Source organism: Ambystoma mexicanum, chromosome 6p (assembly GCF_040938575.1).
Source record: "Ambystoma mexicanum isolate Mex_15411 chromosome 6p, UKY_AmexF1_1, whole genome shotgun sequence".
NCBI classification, from domain to species: Eukaryota; Metazoa; Chordata; class Amphibia; order Caudata; family Ambystomatidae; genus Ambystoma; species Ambystoma mexicanum.
The window spans coordinates 1,200,239,662-1,200,264,958 of NC_090935.1; the positions used below are offsets into that span (position 1 = coordinate 1,200,239,662).

The window sequence follows — 25,297 nt, forward strand, 5'->3', positions numbered from 1 at the left end:
GACTACTCTCAAATCTTTGTCTCCTTTCTGAGTTTTCCGACACTCTTCACTCTCAGGCATCTGCCAATCTCTCTTCCATCCAAACCTGCACGGCTTCTCACTTTCTCCATCTTAACCCATCTAAACCTGAAGTTCTTTTTTTTCCTCCTTCCTTTCCTGCCCCCTCTTCCCCTCCTCCTTTTCTTTATTTTCCCCCTTTTCAACTGCCTTTCGCCTTATCTGTCAGGAATCTTAGTGTTCGTTTTGAATCCTCTCATATTTCCCTTACTGCTTGCAACTGCTGTTTTCTTCTTTTCCATCTTTGTCATGCCCATCAGTTTCTTTCATTTCATGCTACCAAACTTCTTATTTCTGTCTTAATTTTCCCCTGTATTGACTACTGTTCTTCTCTTGATTGGACTTCCTGCATCTGATCTTACCGCTCTTCGTTCTATTTTTTAACTCTGCTATACATTTATCACCCCGCTTGTGGATCTCTTCTTCACTTCTAACATCTTCTATTCTGTCCTTTGAATCTCGCTTTTCATTTCATTTGCATTCTGTTGTTTTTAAAAGCCTCCATGGTCTTTTAATCTCGTACTCAAGCTCTGCGCTCCCAGTCTACTGTTCGTCTTGTTGTCCCCTAAACCCCATTGTGCTTCATCGCATTTTCGCTCTTTCTTTTCTTGCTCCATTTCATTGGAATTCCCTACTTCCTCTACTCATCACATTTTCCGTACCAGTCTCAAGGCACATCTTCTGTCCTTACTTTCTGCTTCATAATCGTATGAATTTTTGTGCCCAAACTTGCTTTGCTAAAATGTACCGCTCTCCTCTTTTTGTAAAAGTGCTTTGACAAAACCGTGGTATAAATTCAATAAATAAAAATAAGGGGAAAAAAGACCTGTCATTAGGGACTCTTCTGAGCTTTGTTCTTTCTTTCTATTACACTGGCAAAGTGGAGTGTTGGCCTCTTCCAGGCATTAATCACAAAGTGCAAATATATCAATACAGATTTTGAATTACAATGACTAGAAAGACCCATTTACCAAATGAATTTAAACTAATACGCACATGGGGGTATCTATGATATGCACATTCTGATGCCTACCCTAGAGCAAATCATATTTTTACAAGGCGAGACATTTCTGTCTGTCTGTCAGGACATTTAAAAAAGCAAACATACATACATGTTTTGTTCTTAAAACATTTATTGCTCAAGTGTGTACAAATACTTCAAAAATATTTTACTATTTGAATTTTTCAGCAGCAAATGTTCCAATGTGGAGTTCATACACATGGACTATTTACTTGCATGCAGTAAATGGATTGGACATTAACCGAATAAGAGAGAAAGTCTGTTTTGCATTTCCACAGTTGAGTAGAGTATGGTCACAGAAACAGCAAGCTTTCTTTAGAAAGTTCCTTCCGTTACAGTTCACTGATAGGCTGCTCTTCCGAAATGACTGGGGTTATAAATATAGCAACATGAGAGTTACAGACGCACAGCCTCTTCCTTTATTACTTTAACTAGACCTTCTGCGGACTAGAAAAGCAGGTCTTCAGAATAACCTCTGTAAATTGCATCTCCTGTGCCATGCTCCTGGTTTTCCAAACAGTTCAACGAGGGATGCTTTAAACGTCTTTAATCAATTGATCTTGTCCAAGCAAGAATTTTATAAAAATTACTTAGGACAGCACAATGCCAACATTGTTTACAGGCACCACATATAAACTGGCCTTTCTAAAGCAGGTACTGGGAAAACTAAAAAAGGCCAGATCATTATTAACAGTTTCTCTATTGAAGCCATTTGGTTTCGCACGAGAGAGGCCGAATTGAATTTTAAAACAATGTGGTCCAAGTTCAAAGCTCCAAATTAGTCTGCAGGATTTCTTTCAAACAAGTTTCACAACTGGAAAATATTTGTGAATAGTGAAGTCGAATTCCGGAGGAACCTAGAGAAAAACACAAAGTGAAATGTAGTTTCATTTAAAAAAAATACAATTAATTCGACCGAATACTGTATTAGCTAGTGTATCCTCTCCAATAAGCACAATCCGATAGCATAATTTATGGCATGTAATGGTATGTTTTGCTTAAAAAAGGTTTACATATTTTGGAAATAATGCAAACCAACAAAAGAAATCTTAACCTTTGGCACTGATTATTCTAAACGTTGAATCGGTTGTTGGAAGAGAACCTTTCTATATTAGCCTATAGTTTCTAAACACCTGCCTCACAGACATCCGATATAAGCTTCCCAAATCCCAACAAATGCCAAGGACCTACTGTAAGTATATGCATAGAAGGGATCGCTGTAATGAACAAATTACTTACTCGTACTGCTCTTTCTGATGGACGTGCCCCCACGGATTCCTCATTTTTTTTTGCAACATTTCTTTTTACTAGCATGGTTCAATAACATACAGTGTAACAGACTGTTAAACACAAATGAAAAGAAATGTGGGGTGGGGGGTCACAGCAGGTGCAACAATCAACATGCGTACGGGTTGTCATGTCGTTTTAGGGGTGGTCGGGCGCTCCTCATCTTTGTTGTAAAATTTCAAGGTGCAAGCCATCGTGGTTTGCTGTGAGTTTCGTGTAATGTCGACTGCGGGGTATCATAATAATCAAGGCCTTGTTGTTAGTCAGGCCTGGGGATGGCCTATAGTTGTGCTTCGCGAACCATCGGCATGCAGGGGTTTGGCGCACTATACCCAGGAATTGTTCCGCATAGTCTAGGAAGGGTGACCAAGTGCTGTAGTATCCGCTCATGTTTCCCATGCAGGAGGCAGTGTTTTTTTTCTCCGCGACTATTGTGTCCCAGCATTTCGTCCACCACATAGGGAGCGCTGAGCCCTCGGGTTGTTTCTATAGCCTAGCTATGGTAATTTTGGCTGCTGTGAGCTGTTGTGTGCAAAGGTGCGCTAGTTGGCCTGTCAGCGGGAATTCTCCTGTGCCCGTATCTGCCAACAGAACTATCCCCTGGCCCCATGGGATTGTTAAGCCAGTTATTTGTCGGATCTGCTCCAGTACCCCTTTACAGAATCGGGTTGATTTCGGGCATGTCCATAGTAGGTGAAACAGTGTGCCCGTGGTTCAGCAGCCCCTCCAACACTGTGGCGGTATCACTGAGTTACTTTTGTTTAGCATTTCCGGGGTTAGGTACCACCTATAACACACTTTTACTGCCCCCTCCTTGTTCGTGACACACAGAGCTTTGTGTATTCGGAACCAGATCCACCCCAGTCCTCTGGATCTAGCTCCCGCCCCAAATCCCTCTCCCACTTGAGCATATAGCTTTCTTTTTTGCTAGGGTCGAATTTGTCCAGTAGTTTATATAAGGTTGCTATTTTCCCTTTGGGGGCTGGTGCTGTTAGGGCATTTTCTAATGCTGTTAGATCTCTACCCCTGTGTGCTTGTGTTGATTTGAGACATCCAGTGCCTAAATTGCGCATAGCAGAATTTTTCAGATTCTAGTACCCGAAATTTCGTTTTGCACTCTTCAAAAGTTAGTGGAGTCCCACCAGTGAAGAAATCTGCCACCTGATTTAGCCCCCCCTTCCCTCCATTTGGTGAAGCCTCCCAAGGGAACCCCAGGGGTGAAATCGAGATTATTCCAGAACAGGGACAGGGGTCCCAGAGTTCTTTTGCAGCCCCATTTTTTTCGAGCTGCTTTCTTCCAGCTTTCTATTGTATTTCTGGTGGATGTTAGTGGGCCGGTGTTTAAGGACCCCGGGGTGTTGCAATATGTGGGAGTGATGCAAGCGGTACTTGGCTCCACGTTTCCTCTAAATCTTTCCAGCGAGGTTGATTTGGCGGTGGCATGCCACACAAAGGCGTGAGAGAGCTGCGCTGCGAGGCAATACCTGGAAATGTCCGGTACCCCCAGGCCGCAAGTGTTTGTGCTCCAGAGCATGATTTGCTTAGCTATCTGAGGTTTTTTCCCACCCCAGACATATTTCAATTATTTTATTTGCAGCTTTTGTAAGTCGTTCTCTGGGATCATGATTGGGAGGGCTAAGCAATGATAGATTAATCTTGGGGCCAGGTTCATTTTCAGGGCCGTGATTCACCCTAGCCATTACACCTCTTGTTTATGCCAGCGCTCTAGGTCTCTGCGCATTTTCCTGAACAGTTGCGGGAAATTGAATCGATATGTCCGCTCTATTTTGTTTGGGATCAGTACACCTAGGTAGTTAATTTGGGATTTAGCCCATGGAATGGGGTGTTGGGTGGCCAATGTTTCTCTATGCTTTTGTGGGATACTGATGCTTAAGGCTATTGATTTAGCGTAGTTAACCCTAAACCCTAATGCCTTGCCAAATGCTTCTATCTCGTACCAGAGGGCTTCTAACGAGCCATCGACCCGGGTTAAGGTTAGAATAACATCGTCCAAGTACATGGCCGCCTTATAGGGCCTGTCTCCCACTTTTAGTCCCTGCATGCCCGACTTTTCTCTGATTCTCGTCGTGAATGGTTCCATGGAGAGCACAAATATCAGTGGTGAGAGCAGGAATCTTTGGCGTGTGCCTCTGGTGATGACAATTTTGGGTGATCTGGTGCAATTTATTCTCAGGGAGGTAGTGGGGTGCTGATAGTTGGCTAGGGCCCATTTTGTGAACCTCGGGCTGAGCCCAAAGTGGGCTAATGCTTCCTTTATGTATCCCCAGCATAGCAGGTCGAAAGCCTTACGTGCATCAAGCGAGATAACGGCTAGTTGCACCCGCACCCCCACACCCTCCTGGTTGCACTTTCTATTAGGTTTTGCGTACATCTAATGTTGTCCTGCGTGATGCGCCCCAGGATAAACCCTGTGTGGTCTGGATGGATTAGCTCGGGGAGGACACTTGCCAGTCTGCATGCCAGTATTTGAGAACATTTTAGCGTCATTATTCATTAGTGTGATGGGCCTGTATGATGCATATTGCTCTGGATCCTTGCCCGGCTTTGGGATGAGCACTGTCAGTGACTCTTCCATTGAGGGAGTAATGCTGCCAGTGGTCAGGGATGAATTAAAAAGCCATGCGAGTTGGCGGGCTAGAATGTGGGCACATTTTTGAAAAATTCTGTTGGAGCCTGTCGGGCGTGGGGCTGTGTTTTTCAGGATTTTTATTGTTTCAGCTACCTCCTCTGCTGTGACCGGGAGCGCCAGGGAATCTAGTTGGGGTAAACTGCTCTTTCTTTTGGGTGGCCTGCAGATAGCTGAATTGTGCTGCTTTTGTTGGTGGGGGCCCTGACATGATCTCTGTGTGGTAGCCTACCATTGCCTCCATCTTGTCTCTCTCCGTGTACCAGGTCCTTTCACCTGGGTCTCTAAGCTTTTGGACATTATTAGGGGTATTTAGCTTTCTTAGTTTGCTAATTAGTAGATGGTTTGCTTTATTGCTATTTATATAGTAGTATTGCATGGTGCATGCTAATGCTCGCGTGGATACATTGGCTAGGTGCATTTCTAAAGTGGCTTTTGGTTTTCTAAGCTCCCTGCCTACTTTTGTGGTTTGGTGGTGTTTAAAGTTTTTTTCCAGCTCCGGTACTCTTCTGTAGTCTAGCCTGTTGCAATTGCCCACTTTTTCTTGGCGCCGTAGTACAGTTGATTAGGACCCCCCCCATACCACCGGTTTAATTGCGTCCCAGACTATTGCCTTGGGACATCCCCTTGCAGTATTAGCTTCCAGTTCCTTTGAGGGGCGTCTCGGAGGCCCTGCACCTACACGCGCGCTGTTACGGGTGCGTGATCGGATAGTGCTCTGGGATGAATTTGGACCTCCTCGATACATGGGAAGAGTACACTTATCAGCAATAGGTCTATTCTGGAAAGGCCCATATGGACGTGTGAGTAGAATGTGTAATTGTGTATTCCCTCATTCGCTAGTCTCCAGGTGTCCACTGTACCAGTTTCCCTCATGAATTCGGCGAATCCTATTGTTTAGGGAGAAGTCTTCCATGGTAGGTGGCAGCGTTTTGTCATTTTGTGGGTCTGGGACAAGATTGAAATCGCTTCCGATCAAGAGGTGGCCTTCTGTGAATGCGGTTATAATGGGGAGAATGTGGCGAAGGAACCGGTCTTGGGCATTGTTCTGGCAGTAGATCGAAGCCACCGTTACTGGTTGTTCAATGAGAAGCCCTTCCCGCTGGATCTCTCTTTACTGTGACACGTGTGAGTGGAACCTCCCGACTCAGTACAAGGCTACACCCCTCTTCTCCCCTGCTGTGGCGAAGTATCGCCCAGAGTATCGGTTACATTTAATTCTTTTCTCAACCGCCTCCAGGAGGCGAGTTTCCTGTAAACATACTATGTCCATGGAGAGCTGGGGTAGTCTGCGCGCCACTTTCTCTTCCCTGAAAAGTTGAGGCCCTGCCCGTTCCATGTTACTATGTGTAGTTCTTTGCTTGTGTTAGTCGTCATATCTGCTATTAGTGTTCATGCTTTGTTGCCCACTTGCTATATGCATATCCCCCGCAGTGTACGTGAAGTTGCTCCCGGTGCTTATTCTATAGTTTCGCCTGTTAGGTAATACTCTGTTAATACTGTTTGTTTCAGACCCTCCTCTTGAACTCCCTTTTCCCCCAACTTTTCTCCCCTCTGTACTCCCCCCTTGTAGAATGGGTTCTTGGTCCAAGCCCACGAACATCTGGGCAACCAGCCAGGCCCGCATAACCAACCTTGTTAGGGGCCAACCGGGTCTCTTGTAAACTTAAAAGGTGAAATCTTATACTTGCATTCCGTTTTAGTCCGAGTTTCATTGGATGTTCATCTCAGCATTCTTCACTTGTTGCCTCCCCCCCCCACTTATGCGTTTTGCCCCAGTGATTCAGCAGCAATGAATTACATGATGGGTAGTCAGATCCCTGGCTGGCGGGAGGCCTCTAGGTTAGTGGTTGCGGGATTTGCTGGCCGTTTAGGCTTTCGGCTTCAGTTTTGGGTTTTGGATGTGCTCCGAGGCGCTCCCTCATTCGATCTTTGTCGCTCCTTTTATTTATTTGTGGCTGGCCTTTTATCCTGCGCTTTCGGTCCACCCAGGTCCAGGTTTTTGCGTTCCTTAACGTAGATTCTTTACTCGTTGCGTCCTTTTCGCCTTCCATCGCAGGGTTTAAGATATTTTCTGCCTCCTTCAGGGTTCGGATTTGCCACGCATTGCCCTCCCAGGTGAAGTTCAGTGCAGTGGGGAACCCCCATCGGTACAGCACTTTATTTTCCTGCAGCCATTCTGTTAATGGTTTCAGGGCTTTCCTCTTCAGGAGTGTAGTTGCTGCTAAGTCTTCGTACAATGTAATGTAAGCACCCCTAAAATGGATACACGCTAAGTTTCGTGCTTCCTGCATTATTTCCTCCTTAACGCTGTAGATGTGCACTCTCGCCAAAATGTCCGGAGGGGGGGTAGAGGGGCCTTGTTTCGATCTGGTCCTGTGTACTCTGTCAAGTTTGAGTGGGGCGCTATCTGGTAGAGTCAGGATGAGGCGGAATAGTTCCTGTGTGAAGTCGCCTAGTTCAGCATCCAAGACTGAATTTGGGATGCCCCGTAGACGGATGTTGTTTCGCCGGGAGCGATTCTATGCATCCTCTTGTTTAAGTTCTAGGAACTCGCATCTAGCTTCCAACGCAGCAATTCTGCTCCTTCCCCTATTTTGAAGTTTTGGTCGCATAGTGTAGTTTCGATTTCTGCAGTTCTGATTTCAACCTCTTGTATGCGTCTGTTTAGGGTTGTGATTTTCCTCATTACTTCCTCTGTGCCCTTTTGGTACTCTTTGGTAATTTAGCCGCTGTTTTAGTCACTACTTGCGTGGGAGCGGTGTTTGTGGACTCTGGGTCTCCTCCATGGTTCACTCGCTCTGTTCATTCCCCTCTTCGTTCTTTCCATGGTGGGGGCTGCTAGCAGAGCGGAGATGCCCATTTGCTTCGGCATTTTAGTTTTGCCATTTTCCCTTTCAGGCTTTTGGGGGTTGGGCCTTCCGACTGCAGTGTGCTTCGCGATGGTGCAGAGTCAGGGAGTGCACCTGACCAGGTCTCTCAGCCGTGGCTAGCCCTGGGATGTATAGTTGTATCACCCATATGTCTGTGTGTTGGAGCTTCCTGTGTAGGACTCAGGTTTTGTCTGTCTGAGTCTGTGCTTTTTATTTGGGTCCGCTGGTGCTGTTCTCCCTGTTGCAAAGGCTCTTGCCAGGTCTGGTCTATTCTATTCTATTTAGTTTTTGTAAAGTGCTAACTCGCCCGCATGCCTCAGAGCGCTAACAGACAGTACAGATAAAACAGTAAGCATATAAGAATAACATGGATCAAGATGCGGTTAGATCCCTGGTTCCAATAGATGGGTCAGAGGGCGTGTACTAAACACCTTCTCCATCAAACCGGCTGGTTTTAATGGACTGTCTAAATAGGGCATAAGACAGCAACTGCCTAAAAGATCGAGGAAGGTTGTTCCAGGACTTAGGACCCCACACACTGAAGCTGAGGTCCCTGTATGTCTTCAGTCTAAAGCGTGGTTGTTGCAGAAGGTCCTTTTCATTAGATCGAGGGGTTTGTCTAAGGGCCCTTTTTTTAATGCGATCTTGTAGGTACAAATGTGCAGTACAAGCAAGGCACTTATAGACCAGACAGTAGGCCTTGAACAGGATCCTTTGAGAAACAGGGAGCCAATGCAGTTTCCTCTGGGTATTAGTCACATGATCTCTGTGCCCTATACCGCAGACAGCCCTAACTGCTCCATTTTGGATAGTTTGCAATTTCTTTAGGTTTGTTGTTGTGGTAACTGCCAATAATCCATTGCAGTAATCCAACTTTGAGTTAATAGCTACAGTGGCTATTAAGGCTCGATTTGCTTCTGAGAGATATGGTCTAATCTGCCATAACAGATGGCTAGTATAGGTACAGCTAGAGCTTATGTGTGCAACATGTTTGTCAAAGTTGAGGTTGTCGTCAAAGACTACTCCTAGCGTCTTGACTTGGCTGGACCCCTGGACAGTGGTCCCTCCGACTTGAAAGGCTCCAAATCGAGGGCCAAGAGCTTGGCCACACTGCCAACAATCAAAATCTGTTTTTTGTCGTTAAGAGCTATGAAGTTATCTGTCATCCAGGCCTTAATGGCATCAAAGGCTCAGGAGACCAACAGTGCAGGCATCTGCCTCATAGGAACATGTACGTTCCTGGACAACCTGCGTGTCATCAGCATAGTTTGAATAATTAATCTAAGTTGTCTGGGTGGATCAGTGCCTCCACGTTCCTCCTCCTCCCGTTACCCTTAGGGATGTGAGGGGTTCCACCTTTGACTGCTCCTCACTGGGCCCAGGCGTGCCCACTAGACTCCAATTAACAGATGTTGAATGTCCCTCCCATCTTGTTGCACTCTGAGATGCTGGGTCCCTTGAGGTGTTGGTGAGGGGGCGTTCCACGTTCAGGTCAGGGGTTGTTTTTCTGCAGGCCTCAATTTAGGGCTATTCGTGTGCCTCTGTGACTCCCTGTTGGATCATGGGGGGCCCAGGAGTATGGATCGCTCTCCTTTGTAGGTATTTGCCGGTTTTGTTTGTTGGGGGGCGCCGCTGGGGGACTCACCAGTCAGAATGGTGTAGAGCGTAGCTCCGGGAGCTGCTGAACTGCTGCCTTATGTGCGAGAGGCCGCTTCTCCTACCGGATGGCAGTGGGGAGCTTTGTTCTCCCATCCAGATGCAGGCTCGCATGCCACTTCCATGGTCCCCCATGGCCAGGACCGCCAAAGCGACCTCAAGGGTGCTACTGGGTGTGAGGCAGGTCGAAGACGTGGGTCAGAGGACGCTGGTTCTTCCTGGGGGAATTGCCTCATAACGCTGGTGCAGTCAGGTGTGACGCTCCCCCTCAAATGCTGCCGCTTATGCAGTAGACTCCCCCAACCTTCCTTGGACCGCGGCCAGCGGCTCATGCCATTTGAAACGCCACCTTTGTGTCGGAACTTTGGAGATATAGGTCCTTGTCTGCCATTTTATTCACTCCAGTGGGAGTGCAGCGGATTAATGTTGTTGCCGAGTTAGACCATTCCGGGGCATGAAGCAAGCTAAGATTTTGTCAGTTTGTGAGCCATCATATCGCTTGCTGAATTGTTTGATTTTTGCCCTGAATCGTACAATTTCACTGATGTTGTCTCATCGGCTACGGGCTCAGGCCAGGAGCTCTCAGAGTTCCATGTCGTCCGCCATGGCTCCAAGCCACCCTCCTCTCAGCTTTGATTTCCATCTCCCAGTGCAGCTGCTCTTCGGAAACCTTTCTGCTGCCAAGGGGCACAGCACGGCTCCGACAGACACCTCTACATGCCAGACATGACATTGGGCCAGTATATATAGAGGCCCTATGCCATCAGTTCCACGCTTTTTCCTCTAGCGCTACGACACAGAGACCGCGAACCATGGGGTACTAGTTAATTGTCAAGAGGGCAGGTAGTGGGGGTGATGAGGAATCCATGGGAGGCACATCCATCAAAAAGAACATAACAGAGGTAAGAAATGTGTTCATCTACTGGACTCCTTCCTTTCATGGATGCTTCATATTTGATACAAAGCAGCCCAACTATCAGGAGAAGGGAGGGTAGCAAGGACACCACCTACAGCACTGACTAAACAAGCGCACCGACCAGTCATATAATCCAAGCAGTAATGCTTAGCAAATGTGTGCATAGAAAACCATGTAGCTGCTTGTCAAATATCCAATTGCGGGGCTCTACGTTGCAGAGCCGAGGTGGTGGCCAACCCTCTGGTGGAGTAAGCCCTGAAACCCACAGAGACCTCTCTGCCAGCCAAATCATAGTATTCCCAGAATTGAGAATGATCCATTGAGACAAGGTCGGTTTCGTCACAACCCTACCAACTCGTGCACTGGCTTCACCAATGATAAGCTGGTCATCTGTTATGGCTAGAACTTGAGGGACAACACCGGATCTAGATGATGGAAACGCTCCTCCTCTGCCTTGAAAGGATGAGGTGGAGGAAAGAAGACAGGAAGATGTATCTTTTGAGAGAGATGAAGTCAGAGATCACCTTTGAAAGGAAGGAGGTCCAACTCTCAATGTTGCCTTTTCCCTGGAGTAAACCAAGTAGGGAGGGGTAACTGACAACATCCTGAGCTCACTCAACCGTCTAGCGGAAGTGATGGCGACTAGGAAAATCATCTTAAGGGTGAGCAATCTTATCAAACCAGAATGAAGGGGCTCAAATCGAGCGCCCTGTGTGTTATGTCTTGTTAAGACTAGGATCTGTTTTATTGGTCACAATTCACGATCTATATCGATTTCTAGGGAATCTCCGGAGGGCTAACCTTTAGCTCCTCTGATATTTGCTTTAATCACAAACCCATGGCGATCCGGATCCAATCTAATCCACGATCAGAGTTATTTTGGTGGGTGGGACTGAACCCAAGCTGGCTCTCTATGCAGATGATGTCCTGTTGACGTTGTCTCACACCCAATCATTGCTCCTGGCCCTTATGACTGAACTCAAATGATTTGAACAAGGTTCTAGTTGTCTAATTGATTATGACAAATCCATGGGATTGAATACCTTGAATCTCCTGACAATATGTCCAGAATTCAGCAGGCATTCCCCTTCCACTGGAATCATAGTACCCTTGATTATCTCGGTATTAAGCTAATGCCGACCTATGCCAGTTTATGCCGGACTTACCTTCCTGAACCTCTTTAAAACCTTGAGTGCTGACCTGTAAAGGTGAGTGGATCAGGAGATCTCCTGGCTGAGCCATATAACAGCCGTACAAATGAACATTCTCCCCAGGCTGCTCCATCATGCCCTTGCCTTCCCGGTTTTGATTCTGCGCTCTTCCTTGCAATCTTTTCACCAAAAGTTCATGAAGTTCGTGTGGTCCATCAGAAAGACCCTGGTTAGCAAGCAAGCGTTACACCCCAACAAACATAGCTGTTTTTTGGTTCTCCCCATCCTGGAGAACTGTCGTGGCAGCCAATGCAACACAGCTGATGGCCTGGCCGGTTAACACTGACAGAGCCCTCTGGGTGGACGTTGAGCCATCTTTAACTAAGAACTCTTTGCTGGGTCTACCACATCTTAAAAGCGTTTACAGAAGTGTAAGCGCTCCTGCCTTCAACTGCTGTATCTCTGACCTATAGGGTTACAGTGTGGAATGTTCCTAATGGCAGTGGCCCATTAACCCCTGAATCAGCTACATAGTGCAAATTCCCCACTTACCTTTGAAAGTTGTAAAGAAATCTTGGCAGTACCTGAATCTGAACGCTTCACATATTGCCAACTTCGGCATTGGACCTGTATTCCGAAGATGCTTGTTGCTGGTATGCACCCACTTAACGTGTTCGGGCTCACAGTCCAGGAGGTTCTTACCAAACACAACATTTCTAGACTGTATAAGTTGTTGGACTATCTGACTCCTCTACCCTACTATCGTATATGTTGCAGTGGGAAAGAGACCCGGGCTGCTCTATAGAGGACTCTTGAGGGAGAATCTGGGCAAAGGCTGGCACCTCATATTGTAATATCACAAACATGGAGAATGCCTATAAAGTACTGTTTCGTTAGTACATGTACCAGACACGACTTTAAACAAATAGTTCCATCTCTCCGTATTGTTTGAGGAACTGCAGCCAGCATGGGGATTTCCTTCATCTTTGGTGGCACTGTGATAAGCTTCAACAGTTTTGGAAAGAGGTTCTATCTTTAATCAGGGATATCATAGGCTCACTTCTGCCCGAGGATCTCATGGTGATCCTGCTCGGGGCACCAGTGGAATCCATCTACCCTTTGTGGGGCACCAGGGCGGCGTTGATCATCCACCTGTAGGCTGAGCGCAATGCTTTGACTAGAAGCTGGAAGATGGCAGAGGGTCCGCTAATAAATGCATAGTGGAACGAGATATGGGAGATGGCTTCAGTGGAAAGAATGTGTGTGCCATCTCCCAAGGCTGTTTAACTAGATATGTCGTAACTTGGCTTCCTCTACATGAGTACAATGAGAAATAGCCCCTCCGGTCTATTAGGCTGCAAATGTTAGGTCATTTTTGTTTATATAGCTACTTGGGTTCTACTTATATTGTAAATGATAGCCCTCAAATTACTATCTTTGTATGTACATAAATTAATGATACCCTTGATTGTATTATGCCCGCGCTGCTATGACACTCCCCCCTTGATCCAGAGTTTTCCGTTTTTGTGGTTTCATGTTTTTGTGTTTCCGTTCCGGTTTCTTTTTTGCATTTTGTATTGTTGAAAAGACAAAGTGTCTAAAAAATGTTTAACACAAAATGCAATTCGCACACTGCGACAACAAACTTGGCATTGGGTAAACATATCAGAAAGACCCCTCGAATGATGGTGGTGGGGATTGTGAAAAAGGAGCCTTGCTCTCGGGTCCTCGAAGACGGAAATGGCTGCAAGACCTCCCCTTCACCATGGCAATCTGAGCCAAAGACAGAAGAAATTCAAACACTGAGGGTGCAGAGCAAGTAAAAGGCTGTAGATCCCTCTTCCGGCACCAAGCCGAAAACGTATACCCTATGTAAGTATAGATGGACTTGGTGGTGGACCTTCTAGTAGAGAGGAGTATGTCCAGAACGTCTTTTGACAGATCACATTCCTTATAACGTAGCCTTTCAGCAGCTGCAGAGGTTCAGTGCAGGAACCCCAGCTATCTCCGTGTGGGAGAGGAGGTCAATGCTCTATGGTCAAAGCAAAGAAGGGCAGGTGGCCATGTCCAGTAACTCTGGGTGCCATGTTCAGCAGGCCCAGTCTGGAGCAATCAAGATCATTGTGAACCGGAACAGACATGGTCTCCTGAGAACCAACGCTATGACAGGATCGGCGGGAACGAATAGAGCAAGTCGAAGTCCCACTGGACTGTCAGGGCGTCCCCCCACAAAGCTCCCCGACGAAGGAACTCATTGGAGCAGAACCACTTGCACTTCCTGTTCACACTGGAAGAGAAGAGGCACACTGGAGGAGCACACCAATGGGAGAAAATCTCTGCCAGAACTTCCTGGCAGGGCTCCCATTCGTGGGAGATGGAAGAATGTCTGCTCAGTGCATCTGCCAGCACATTCCCCTTTTTGTCCAGGTGGGCTGCAGAGACACGCTCTCCAGAGCCTAGAACCACTATCACATTGCTTCTCTGCACATTGGTAAGGAACCCACGCCACCTTGGTTGTTGAGGTAATGCATGGTTACAGTGTTATCTGTCAGAATCAACATTGTCTTGCTGCCTTATCTCTCTCAGCTCCAGCAGACCGATGTGCTCTCGGCACTCTGATGGGGGACCACAGTTTGCTCACTGCAAGGTCTGGAGGTGAGCGCCACAGCCCTTCAGGCATGCATCTGTGATTAGAGTCACTTGTGGCCAAGGTTGAGGAAACAATGAACCCTTCAAGAATTTGCCCTTCACAGAGCAACATTGCAGGTCTCTGGACACTCTCTCAAACCAGCAGGTGGTCAGAATTTTCATCTCGGATTTGGTGACCACTGCAAGCTCAGAAGCCACTGCAGCGACCTCATGCGAAGCTGGGCCTCTGGCACTACAAGAATGCAGGAGGCCATAAGACACAGCAAGCACAGAAAATCCTAGGTGGGAACTTTTGTCTGTTGCAGGTAAACATGGACCATCTTGATGATGCTCGCCACTATGTCCTTGGGCGGGAATCCCTGGCCAGGTGAGTGTCCACCCAAGACCGCTCTGATAAATCAGAGGGACTGGGATGGCAAAACCTGACATTTCTTGAAGTTCAGGGAGAAGCTTAAGCTGTGCCACATGCTGCAAATTCGATACATGTGTGCCAACGGTAGTACTTGGGAGCAGGCTCGGACAAGCCAGTTGAATGCCTTCCCTTCTGAGGCAAGCCACCACCAATGCTAAAATGTTGGTGAAAATCCTGGGTGCTGAAGAAAGTCCAAAAGGTAGGACTTTTTTTTTTTTAAAAACCTTTATTTTTGTTTTTTTTGTTATTCTATAAAGACATAAGAACAAAAACACACCCACATTAGGGTGGACTTAACTCTGCGCCGTGTCCCACCACCCATCCTCCACCCCTCCCTCTCCCCCCACCCCCGGTTCGGCCCATAGTTCAACAGTTTGTGCCGTCCTGATTCCAAGTCGATCTAGCATGGAGCTGGTGCTGTTAATTCTGTGCCTTCACTGTGACTTTTCTTCTGTGTCTGCGGCATCTGGTTGGTTGGTCGAGTCCTCTTCTGATTCTTTTAGCAAAAATGATATCAGCGGACCCCAGATGTCTGGAGGTCGGGCATGCAGGGGAAGTTGTTTGACAAAGTCTGTTTCTACATCCTGGCAATAAAGGATGTCTTTGCGCCAGGCGATAAACGATGGGAGGGGGGGCCTCGGCCCCAGGACATGGCCACTCTCCTCCTGGCCAGTGTCAGCAGAAGACCCGTCAGTTTCCTTGTCGGGGCAGAGAGACGCCTAGTCATGCCCAACAAGGCCGCTGTCTGGCTTGGTTGTATCGCCTCTCCCACTATTGCTGCCGTTGTCTCCAAGACCCAGTTCCAGAACGGTGTTATTTCGGGGCAATCCCATGCCAAATGGACGAAGTCTGCTGAATGTTCTCCACATCTTTCACATTTAGCGGCTGTTTCAGGGCGGTGCTTGTTTGCTTTCGCTGGTGTGTAATAGGTCTGGTGTAGAAAGTTAAAATGGATTAGTTTAAAGCGTGAGTTGAGGGCGATTTTTTGAGTCTGCTTCAGGATGCAGGTCCAGTCCTCCTCGGATATTGTACTGTGCAGGGACCTTTCCCATCTGATCTTTGCTTGGAAGAGTTTAGGTGATGTTTCAGTGACAATAGCTCTGTAGATTTGTGACACTAGCTTGCCTTCACCTTGTGCTTGAATGGCGTTGTGTAGTAATTGCCAGGTCTGTGGCTGACGAGGGAAGTCTGGTAGGAGCGCTTGAAACGTGTATCGGGTCCTGAAATAGAGGAATACATCGAGTTCTGTGTTACCGCCTTTTGATTTTGCTTGTTACGGCGTTATAAAGCCGTCCTCTGTGAAGAGATCCCCCAGAGACACAATTTTCAGTTTGTCGGCCCACTGATGAAATACTTTTTCCGACGTGAGCGGAACTCCTGGAATGAATTTAACAGGCAACAGGGGAGAGTATCTCGTTTTTACACCGTACCTTTGGGCCAGTTTCAGCCAAACTCTATATGTTGACAGCATTACGTTCATAGTGGAGTTGGGGACGGGAATTTGACTGAAGATGACTGCGGTTAACAGGTTCGGAGTTGCTAGCGCCCTTTCCACCTGAACGTGGGGTCTGATTATGTGGGAGGCATACCAGTGAATGAGAAATTGCGCTTGCGCTTCCCAAAAGTACTTTTCCAGGTCTGGGAGGGCGAGGCCACCGCTCGCCACTGGAAGTGTTAGTGTTGCATACGCCACTCTGGCCGGTTTGTCTGCCCATAGTAGTTCGAGGACCATGCTTTTTAGTCTCTTCAGATAAGATTGAGGAAGGAATATTGGAATGTTGGTGAACAGGTAGAGTAATTTTGGTAGGATCACCATCTTGACCAGGGAAACTCTTCACCAGAGCGTTAGTGGTAGGGTCTTCCATCTAGTCACTTTACCCTGGAGGGCTTTGGTCACCTCTTCGTAAATGTCGCGGAACACCTCGTGGTAGTTCAGGGACATTTGGATTCCCAGGTATCGAACATTAGACGTTTTCCATGTGAAATGGAAGTCATCTTCGAAGGGTTTGGTGGCTGGGGTCAGCGGGAATATTATGGACTTTGATTGATTGATTTTTAGTCCGGAGGCAGTCCCAAATTTGATTACTTCCCTCATGACTGGGTTCAGGTTCTCCTCGGGATCTCGAACAAACAGAACCACGTCGTCCGCGTAGAGGGATATGATGAGCTTGTGTGGTGCAATAACGAGTCCTCTTCGTTGTCGGTGTTCTCTTAGGATGGAGGCCAGCGGTTCCATCACCAGGGCGAAGATCAATGCTGAGAGTGGGCAGCCTTGTCTGGTGCCCCGCTGGAGTATCACTGGAGCCGATTTTGCCGTACCTATGATGATGTTGGAGCGCGGCTCGTTGTACAATAACGATACTAGTTTGATAAAACATGCTCCTAGGCCCATTCTGGTGAGTGTAGCGAACATAAACGCCCATTCCACCGAGTCAAATGCCTTTTCTGCGTCGTGGAGGACCGCTATTGCTTGAGTTGAGGTATCTAGTGCTTCGATAATGCTGAACAGCCTCCTGATGCCGAAGGTCGTGTTGCGGCCTGGGATGAAGCCTGCCTGATCAGCCTGGACGATGGTGGGCATCAACGGTAGTAGCCTGTTGGTAAGCACCTTTGCAAGTATTTTGTTGTCGAGATTGAGAAGGGAAATGGGCCTGTACGATGCACAGTCCTCCGGTGGCTTGCCTGGTTTGTGTAGCAGGATGACATTGGCTTCACGAGAGGAGTGGGGAAGTATTGCTTTTTCTAGTGCCTCGGCATACACCGCCGCCAGAAGGGGGGCGAGGGTGGTGGCGAAGGCTTTGTAAAATTCCCCTGTTAGGCCGTCTGGGTCAGGAGCTTTTGAGCTAGGGAGGGTTTTGATGGCTTCTGTGATCTCCTCTTGAGTGATTAGGTCATTCAGTGGTTTCCGCAGGGAGTGCTCGACCCAGTACAACTCTGCATCTTCGAGGTACTCCAACGCGACTTGCGGGTCGCTGTTGTGACTGTTGCTGTATAGGTCCTGATAGAAGAGCCTGAATTCCTCCGCTATGTCTTCATCGGTGTGGACGAAGTGTCCATGCCTGGCCCGAATCCTTTCTTTTGGCGACTGATTGTTGTGTGCCTTGACCAGGTTTGCCAGGACGGCGCCTGGTTTTTGACCTTCGCCGTATTGTCTGACTAGTCTGTTGCGATTTAAAAATTTCACTTCCCGCTCCGCTGCGTTACTGAATTTCTGCAGCTCTTCCCTCAGGGCGACTGGTATGTTCGGGTTGGTTGTGTTGGAGCGCTGGAGTTCAAGTTGTTTTAGTTTCTCTTCACAAGTTGTTAGCTCTCGTCGTATGAGTTTCAGTATGCCATTTTCTTTGGCATGGCAGACCCCTCTGACAAAACACTTTAGGGTTTCCCACAGTGTGCTGGGTGAGGCCACTGATCCAGTGTTAACTTCGAGGAACAACGCAATCTCTTCTCTTAGTTCGGCAGCGAATACCTCATCCCGCATTGAGCCGGTTTTGAAACGCCACCTTTGTAGGGGGGGTTTGGGGTGTGCTGGGTTTAGAACGAGAGTTACCGGGGAGTGGTCTGAGAGAGTTCTTGGATGGTTAACGCATGGGCCGCTGGTCCATGGGCAATTCACGGAGGTGAACAGATAGTCGATCCTGGAACTCGAGTTGTGTACGGCAGAGTGGAAAGTGTATTCACGCAGCTCCCCTTTAGACGTTCTCCAGGCATCCGTCAGATTGAATGCCTTGCAGATTTCTTTTATTTGGAGGCTGGCTTTGGATGGTGGTTGTGGGGTTGCTCTTGATCTGTCTCTCACCGGGTCCAGCACTGTATTCATGTCTCCGGCCCAGATTATGGTCGCAGGTTCTTGGGATGATAGACGGGATAGTACCCAGCTGAAGCTGTCGGGGCCGTCTATGTTTGGTGCATACGAGTTAACAAAGGTGATTTTCTGGCCTGCTATAATGCCGCTCACCAGGAGAGTTCTCCCTTCGTTGTCTTTTGTGGTGTGGACAAGCCGGAAGTTGGTCTTCTTGTGTATTAAAATCGCGACTCCTCTGGAGTAAGATGAGTACGAGGAGAAGTATCTATGGCAACCCCAGCTCTTGGCCCACTGATGATCCTTCCCTGGGAGTAAGTGTGTTTCTTGAAGCATGGCCACGTCGACTTCGTTTCTTCTAAGGTACTGGAGGATTTTCCTGGTTTTAGATGGGATGTTGCCTCCTCTTATGTTCCAGGTTATGATTTTGAATGGAACGTTTCAGGGTCTATATTGATCCGTTTTTTGTTCTCTATGGTCTTGCCAGGCGAATTGTTGGATGGACGGAGAGGTGGAGAGCGAAGGGGATGCAGGGCCGGAGGACGGCGTGGAACTGGTGGCGCATAACTTGGCCGCTCCTCACGGCTAAACGAAGGTGAGGATGCGCACCTCAACTGGAGGTGGTGTGGCAACTGTGACTTCCCTCCCGCGCGCGGGCAACCCGCGAGGTTCCCTCTTCATAATTAAACTATAAGGGTTGCTGTGCTTGGGGCACTTGTGCCTCCCGAGAGGGGCGGGTGGCTCTCCAACGCACTGGGAGTGAGTCTCTGCGGTATTAGGTTTATGCATAGGTGCCGGGGGTATGAATCCTGTTCCCTTAGGAGCCCGGGTCGAACCTTATGGTGGATCTCTGCGTCTTTGGTGTTCACGCTGCGGTCTGGGGTTATTAGCGGCGGATCTGCAGCCGGCGTGATCAAGGTAGTCGCTGGCTTCCTCGGGTGTGTGGAAGAAGAGGGCTTTCCCTTCATGTTGAATGCAAAGCTTTGCTGGGTAGAGCATTGAGTAAAGTATCTGGTTATCTTGCAGTGTTCTCTTTACTGTCGTGAAGGAGCGCCTCAGTGTTTGAACGGTAGGGGAAAAATCAGGGAAGAACTCGATTGGGTCTCTGTCGTATTGCAGTTTCCCTTTTTCTCTGGCTGCTGTAAGTATCGCATCTCTATCTTTATAGTTTAATAGTTTTGCAATGATCGGCCGTGGAGTTGCGCCTGGGATTGGTCTGGTGTTCAGAATTCTGTGGGCTCGTTCAACTACAAACAATTTGGAGAGAAGTTCTTTCCCGAAGAGATCTATGCAGATCTGTTCGACATGGTCCTCCATTTTCGTTCGAAGTTGCTGTTCTCTGACTCCGATGATTCGGATGTTATTCCTTCGTGAGCGACCCTCTAAGTCTTCATTCTTGGCGCAGACTGCTTTCATCTGGGACTCGAGGGCGGTGACTATTGCGTTAAGGCCTGTTGTGCCGTCGTCCAGGTCCGATACTCGTTGCTCGACTGTGTCTAATCTATCGGCGTGTTTGTCGAGGCGATGTTGGAGCAGGTCTACTTTAGATGATAAGTTATCGAGTTTACTGCCTAAGTCGTCAATTCCAGCTTTGAGGTCCATCAGAATTTCCCTGATATCGAAGCTAGGAAATTGCTCTTCTGGCCGGGACATAGTGTGTGTTGGTGACGTTGCTCCGCTCGCTTCAGTTTGCGGTTTGCTGGTGGAGCCAGACTCAAAGTTCAGTTTCTTTTGGGATTTGTCTGGTTTCCCCATTTTGAACTATCTTCTGCTTCCTCTGAGGTTCTCCGACAGGGTCGTTGTGCTCCCCAGGCTGCAGGTATTCTGGTTATGAGCCGTCGGGTTTTTCCCGGGCCCCGGTGTGAGGGGATGTGTCGACGGGCCCCGTATGGTCTTGTGTCGTAGCCCGGACCCCTAGACGTGGTACTGTTTCTCGGCGGATTGGCAGTGAAGGCCTCGGCCAAATGGGCTGATCACTGTGGCTTTCGCTGTGGTTGTGGGGAATGATGGTGGTATCCCCCTGTCGCTGCGTGTTCCGCTCCGCTCCGCCTTGGGGGGGGGGCCCTCGGTGTTCTCGCAGTTCGAGGAAGCCCGGAGTGGGTCGGGTGCCGCCCTCGTACGGAGGGGAGACAGCTGGTTGAGCGTTGGGGACGGGTTGCTGGTGTGGCGCTTCCTGCTGCGCCCCCCTCGTCCACCGATGAATGTGACGGAAGCGCAGGTCGTCCGTAGACCGACGGATCGGGGAGGCAACTTGCGCACGCTGGGGGGAGCTCCTACCTGGGTGCTCGGCGTGAGCACCGCTGCTCGTCGCACTTCTTCTTGAGCTTCGGCCGGGCTGTTGCAGGGACGGAGACTGTTTGTCTCTTGGCGCAACCGGCGCGCACGTCTACCCGCTGTTTGACGTGGTCCAGCCTTGCACTCCCACGGGTCTCCGCCGGCTCTGGGTGTCGGGAGTTACTCCGATGCCGCCGCTCGGGCTTTGATGGGGCGCTCTTGCACCTCTCTCTCTCTCTCGATCCCCTCCACCACTCGAGGCTCACTGCCGGCGTGAGCGGCAGGCCTTGCTGGCCAGGTCGGGACTCGGCCGTTGGTCTGCCGCCAAAGACGATTTTCGGCTCAAAATGTTCGTCGGCACCTCCTGAATGCACCTGGCCGTAGTCGTGGGAGATACGGACACCGCAGAGGGGAGGATGTCGCAGGATTAATGGAGAGCCACACGGAGCTCTCTAGGAGGCAGCCATCTTGGATGGCTCTCTAGCGCCCTCTCAAAAGGTAGGACTTTGAACCGGTAGTGACATTTACCTACTTTAAATCTCAGGTACAGCCCGTGTTTCTTGTGGATGGCCAGATGGAAGCAAGCATTCTGGAGATCCAGGGAGACACGCCAGATGTTTACGTCCAGGGTCTGGAGGATCTGGGATAGAGAGACCATCTTGAATGTGTCCCTGCGCCAGTACAAGTTCAGAAGATGCAGATCCAGGATGGTCTCAAAGCGCCGTCTTTTGTCATCAGCAGAAAATAGGTTGAGTGCCAACCCCTTCCTCGTTCCAAGCAGGGTACCAGTTCTATGACCATCTTCGCCAGAGCAGACGGATCTCCTCCAGCAGCAAATGTTTTTGACGCAAGGGTTAGTGGCATAGGGGAGGTCTAGAGGACGAAGGGCAAAAAGGAGGCAGTACCCCTACTGTATGAGCTGTAAAGCTCAGGCATCAGAGATGGTATATTTCAATTCCTCCCCAAACAGGGATATCCTGCCTCCCACAGGTGACTGGTGGTGGAGGTCACATGCTGTGGAGGGCATAGCGGCAGTGGAAATGCCTCCTCTGTGCGCAAAGTGGTGATAACTCCTCTCCCTGCCCACTGTGCTAGCTGGACACTGTTCCTGAACTGCCAGTCCATCAGCTTCACAGTTGTCTTCGAGGCTTGCAACCTCTACAAAGACTTGTCAGCCTTGGTACCGGATAAGTTCATGCCATCAAAGGGCATGTTCAGAATTTTCTGTTGGACGTCTGTAGCAAAACCGGACGTCCTGAGCCAAGAGAATCTGCACAAGAGGGTGCTCGTAGCCATCGTTCTTGCAATGCAGTCTACCATATCCAGACCATACTGTAGGATCTGTCGGGAGGCTTACTTGCCGTCCCTGATCAGGGCCTCAACTGCTACATGCAGCTCCCCTTCAGGGATGTGCTTAGACGCCTCTGTCAAGACCGACCACAAGCCAAAGGAGAATTTGACCAGAGGACATGAGGCTTTCACACACTGGAAACCTAGAATCGATGAGCTGAAAATCTTCTTTCCCTATGTGTCAAGTCTCTTGTCCTCGCTGTCAGGAGGCAAATATGGGAAAGAAGTGGTCTTAAGGTTCACTGTAGTGGCCTGTGCCACCAAGCTATCTGATGAAGTATGGGCAGAAAGGAACAAGGGGTCCGAGGGTGCCGGCCTGTGCTTGTTTGCCAGGTCGCTATCTACCGTAAGGACTGAAGCCGGTATGGCCCACAGTTCCAGCACTGGCCCCTCTACTGAAAGTCAAAAGAGTCTTCTTTGAACCCTTGCCCAGGATGTCAGTAAACTTATACTGTACCTTTGGACAGGAAGAGGCTGACAGCTCTAAGGTGTCGACCACCTTCGTAGTTTTTATTATATTATTTATAATTTGTAAAAGCCTGAAACACCCATAGGCCTCAGGTTTGCCTGGGGTGGCAGCAGGTCTACCTCTGGTTAGGTGTCAAGACGACTTGCCTCCTGCAAGTCAACCACAAGGTTCACAAAATCTTAATAAAATTCCTCCGGAAAGTCCCTGACTTCACTAGGGTGAAGGGGCTCAAGCCTGAATGTGACTGGCCCCCCCTAATCACCATATATGTTCTCTAAGAAATTCCTTCGCAACACTGGCATTGGTCTGTGCCATGAGAGAGGGATTTGGAGTCAGAGGGCAGACGTCTGGAAACGGAACGTGAACCTTGGATGTGACCTTGTCACATCTGTTTGCGGATTCCCTGCCGGGTCGTCCAAGCGCAGTGGGATCCGTCGGCTTTGCTGATGGTGCCAGGGCTATTGCCACTGAGGCCATGGCCACTGGTGTCGGAGCAGATGTTGCCAGCATTGGGGCCGAAGCACCCGGCATCGGCGCCTTGGCAAAGATATCAAGCACCTTCATCCTGAACACCTCCCATTCCTCCAGAGTAGTGGACTATATGGAAAAAGGCACCACGGAAAGAGTGATGCCTCGAAGACCTGCCACAGGATCTTGACTTCTTGAGGTGTTTCTTCTTCTTGTCCTTTTGGACTGGGGACCGGTTCTTCAGTGCTGCGATACACGCAAAGCAACCTCGAACACTTCTGCTGATCACCTCTCTCCCTGTGGAGAAAGGGAAAAGGATTTGACTTTCATTCTCTAAGCGCCTTCGGGTGCATCGATTGGCACAATGCACAGTCCTGCATGCCGCGCCCTTCACCAAAACAGTAAGAGCAAATGCGGTGCTGGTCCAAAATAGACATTTGATGCCCACAGTCCATGCAGGGTTTGAAAACGGAGGACTTTGTCGGATTCGGCATAGCGATGACTACAAAGAACAGATGTAAAAGATTTGTTTTCAGAAATGGAACAATGTGTAAGAGCTGTGTTGCTAAAGTGAGCCCAAAAAAAAGGAACTGAGGTCACAGGTTGCAGGGCCTCTATATATACTGGCCAATCTGTGGGAGAAGAACGTAAAATTTCACTCCAATATTAAGCAAACCCCATGAAGTTACTAAAATAATAAAAATGATGAAAACATTTGCTCACCTCCAGAACAACAAATTACTTACCTCCCTGTAATGTTTCTTTCTGCTGGATATTTCTGCCACAGATTCCTCATTTATGATACCTCAATCCCAGCGTAGCTGTTCTCTGGAAACATTTCCGCCACCAGGGGGCGCCGCGTGGCTCTGCGTCGCTTCCGTCCAACGCCTCTATGCGACCTGAGCCTGATATGATGTAGGGGCTAACATATATGGCGGCCCAGCACCCCCATGACCTCTGTTCCACCCTTTTTCCGGAGATGCAGAAAATGATCCACCTGGACAGGGTCTGTTTGGTCACAGCCCTGTCAGCAAGAGCACAAGCATAACCAAGGAAAAGCTGGTCATCCTTCCTAGCCTCTCTAGTACGAGAGACTTAGAACTTCAGTGTCATACCAGGTCCAATTCTCTGCATTGGAAGGGTGACGCGGAGGAAAAAACACAGGAAGATGGATCTGAGAAAGATGGAATTACAAGTCCACCTTCGGCAGAAAGGAGGACCTCACTCTCAATGTTACCTTCTCTTCGGAAAAAAACAAATAGGGAGGTAAAACAGACAAAGCCTGGAGCTCACTAACCAGTCTCGCATAAGTGATGGCAACCACTCTAAGAGAAATGAAAGAGCTCAAACAAAGCGCCCATAAGAAAGGTTAAAACTAAATTATAGTTTCAGGCCGAATCCACAAACTGGCAGGGAGGAAACTGGTTACACAAATCCCCCAAGAAATGCGTAACAGTGGGGATTGTGAAAAAAACAAGCCCTGTTCTGGGGACCTCTTGAACACAGAAATAGCAGCGATGTAGCCCTTCATAGTTTCAATCTGCAAGCCTGCTGGGGCCAAGGAAAATAGAAAATCCAGCAGAGAACAGGATAAAGGATCCAGGTCCATCTCCCGGAACCAAATTGAAAATGTACACCACCTGCAGGCAATAAATGTATTATGTAGCAGGCCTCCAAGCTGAAAGGAGCACATGTTATGTTATTTTGCATTTATATAACACCTTATATACCATTGGTATGGTCTGGAGGTGCTAGTAAGTTGAACGCCCTCGGGAACAGAAGTTCAGGTCAGTAGAGAGAGTAGAGAGAGTCAAAGGTGCGTGTGAGCACCGGGTATGTGTGCAGCTGGTGCAGTATTTGTGTAATAGCTGCTGCTTAGCGGTAGGTGTGGTGGTTGAGAGATCAGGAGTATGTGTTCGTTCTGGCAGGATTTATCCTGACCGAATGTGGCTGCATTAGGCCTGAGGAGAACGCCTGGCTGGGGGGTGTGTAACCAGCAGTGTTTACTCAGAATGATGGGGAGTATGCGGCAGATGTTGGTATGAGAACAGTTATACCGAATGGTGTCATAGTATCTGTGTTCTAGTTGAGTGGTGGTGTAAAGAAGAGAGTAAGCGTGGTGGTGTGATATGATGGGTTATATGCTCTTTGAAACGTTTCCTGCTTTCCAAACCATACTATGTACGTCGCGCAATTCTATGCGCTCCAGTCCGTTCCATGCACTCTTATTCATTCCATGCGCCCCGGTCTGCTCCACACACTACGGTC

At 48.6% G+C, this 25,297-nt stretch overlaps 1 protein-coding gene across 3 annotated transcripts in view; it reads right to left on the minus strand.

The window, feature by feature from the left end:
- Window positions 1–1,172: 1,172 nt before the first annotated feature.
- The window catches only part of NAA35 (N-alpha-acetyltransferase 35, NatC auxiliary subunit), a 1,572,250-nt gene continuing 1,548,125 nt past the window's right edge, over window positions 1,173–25,297 (minus strand). For all 3 annotated transcript variants that reach the window (XM_069625850.1, XM_069625849.1, XM_069625848.1), the window contains one exon: window positions 1,173–1,935. In XM_069625850.1, coding sequence (XP_069481951.1) covers window positions 1,876–1,935 — 60 coding nt within the window. In that variant the 3' untranslated portion in view covers window positions 1,173–1,875. The remainder of the gene's footprint in view (window positions 1,936–25,297) is intronic.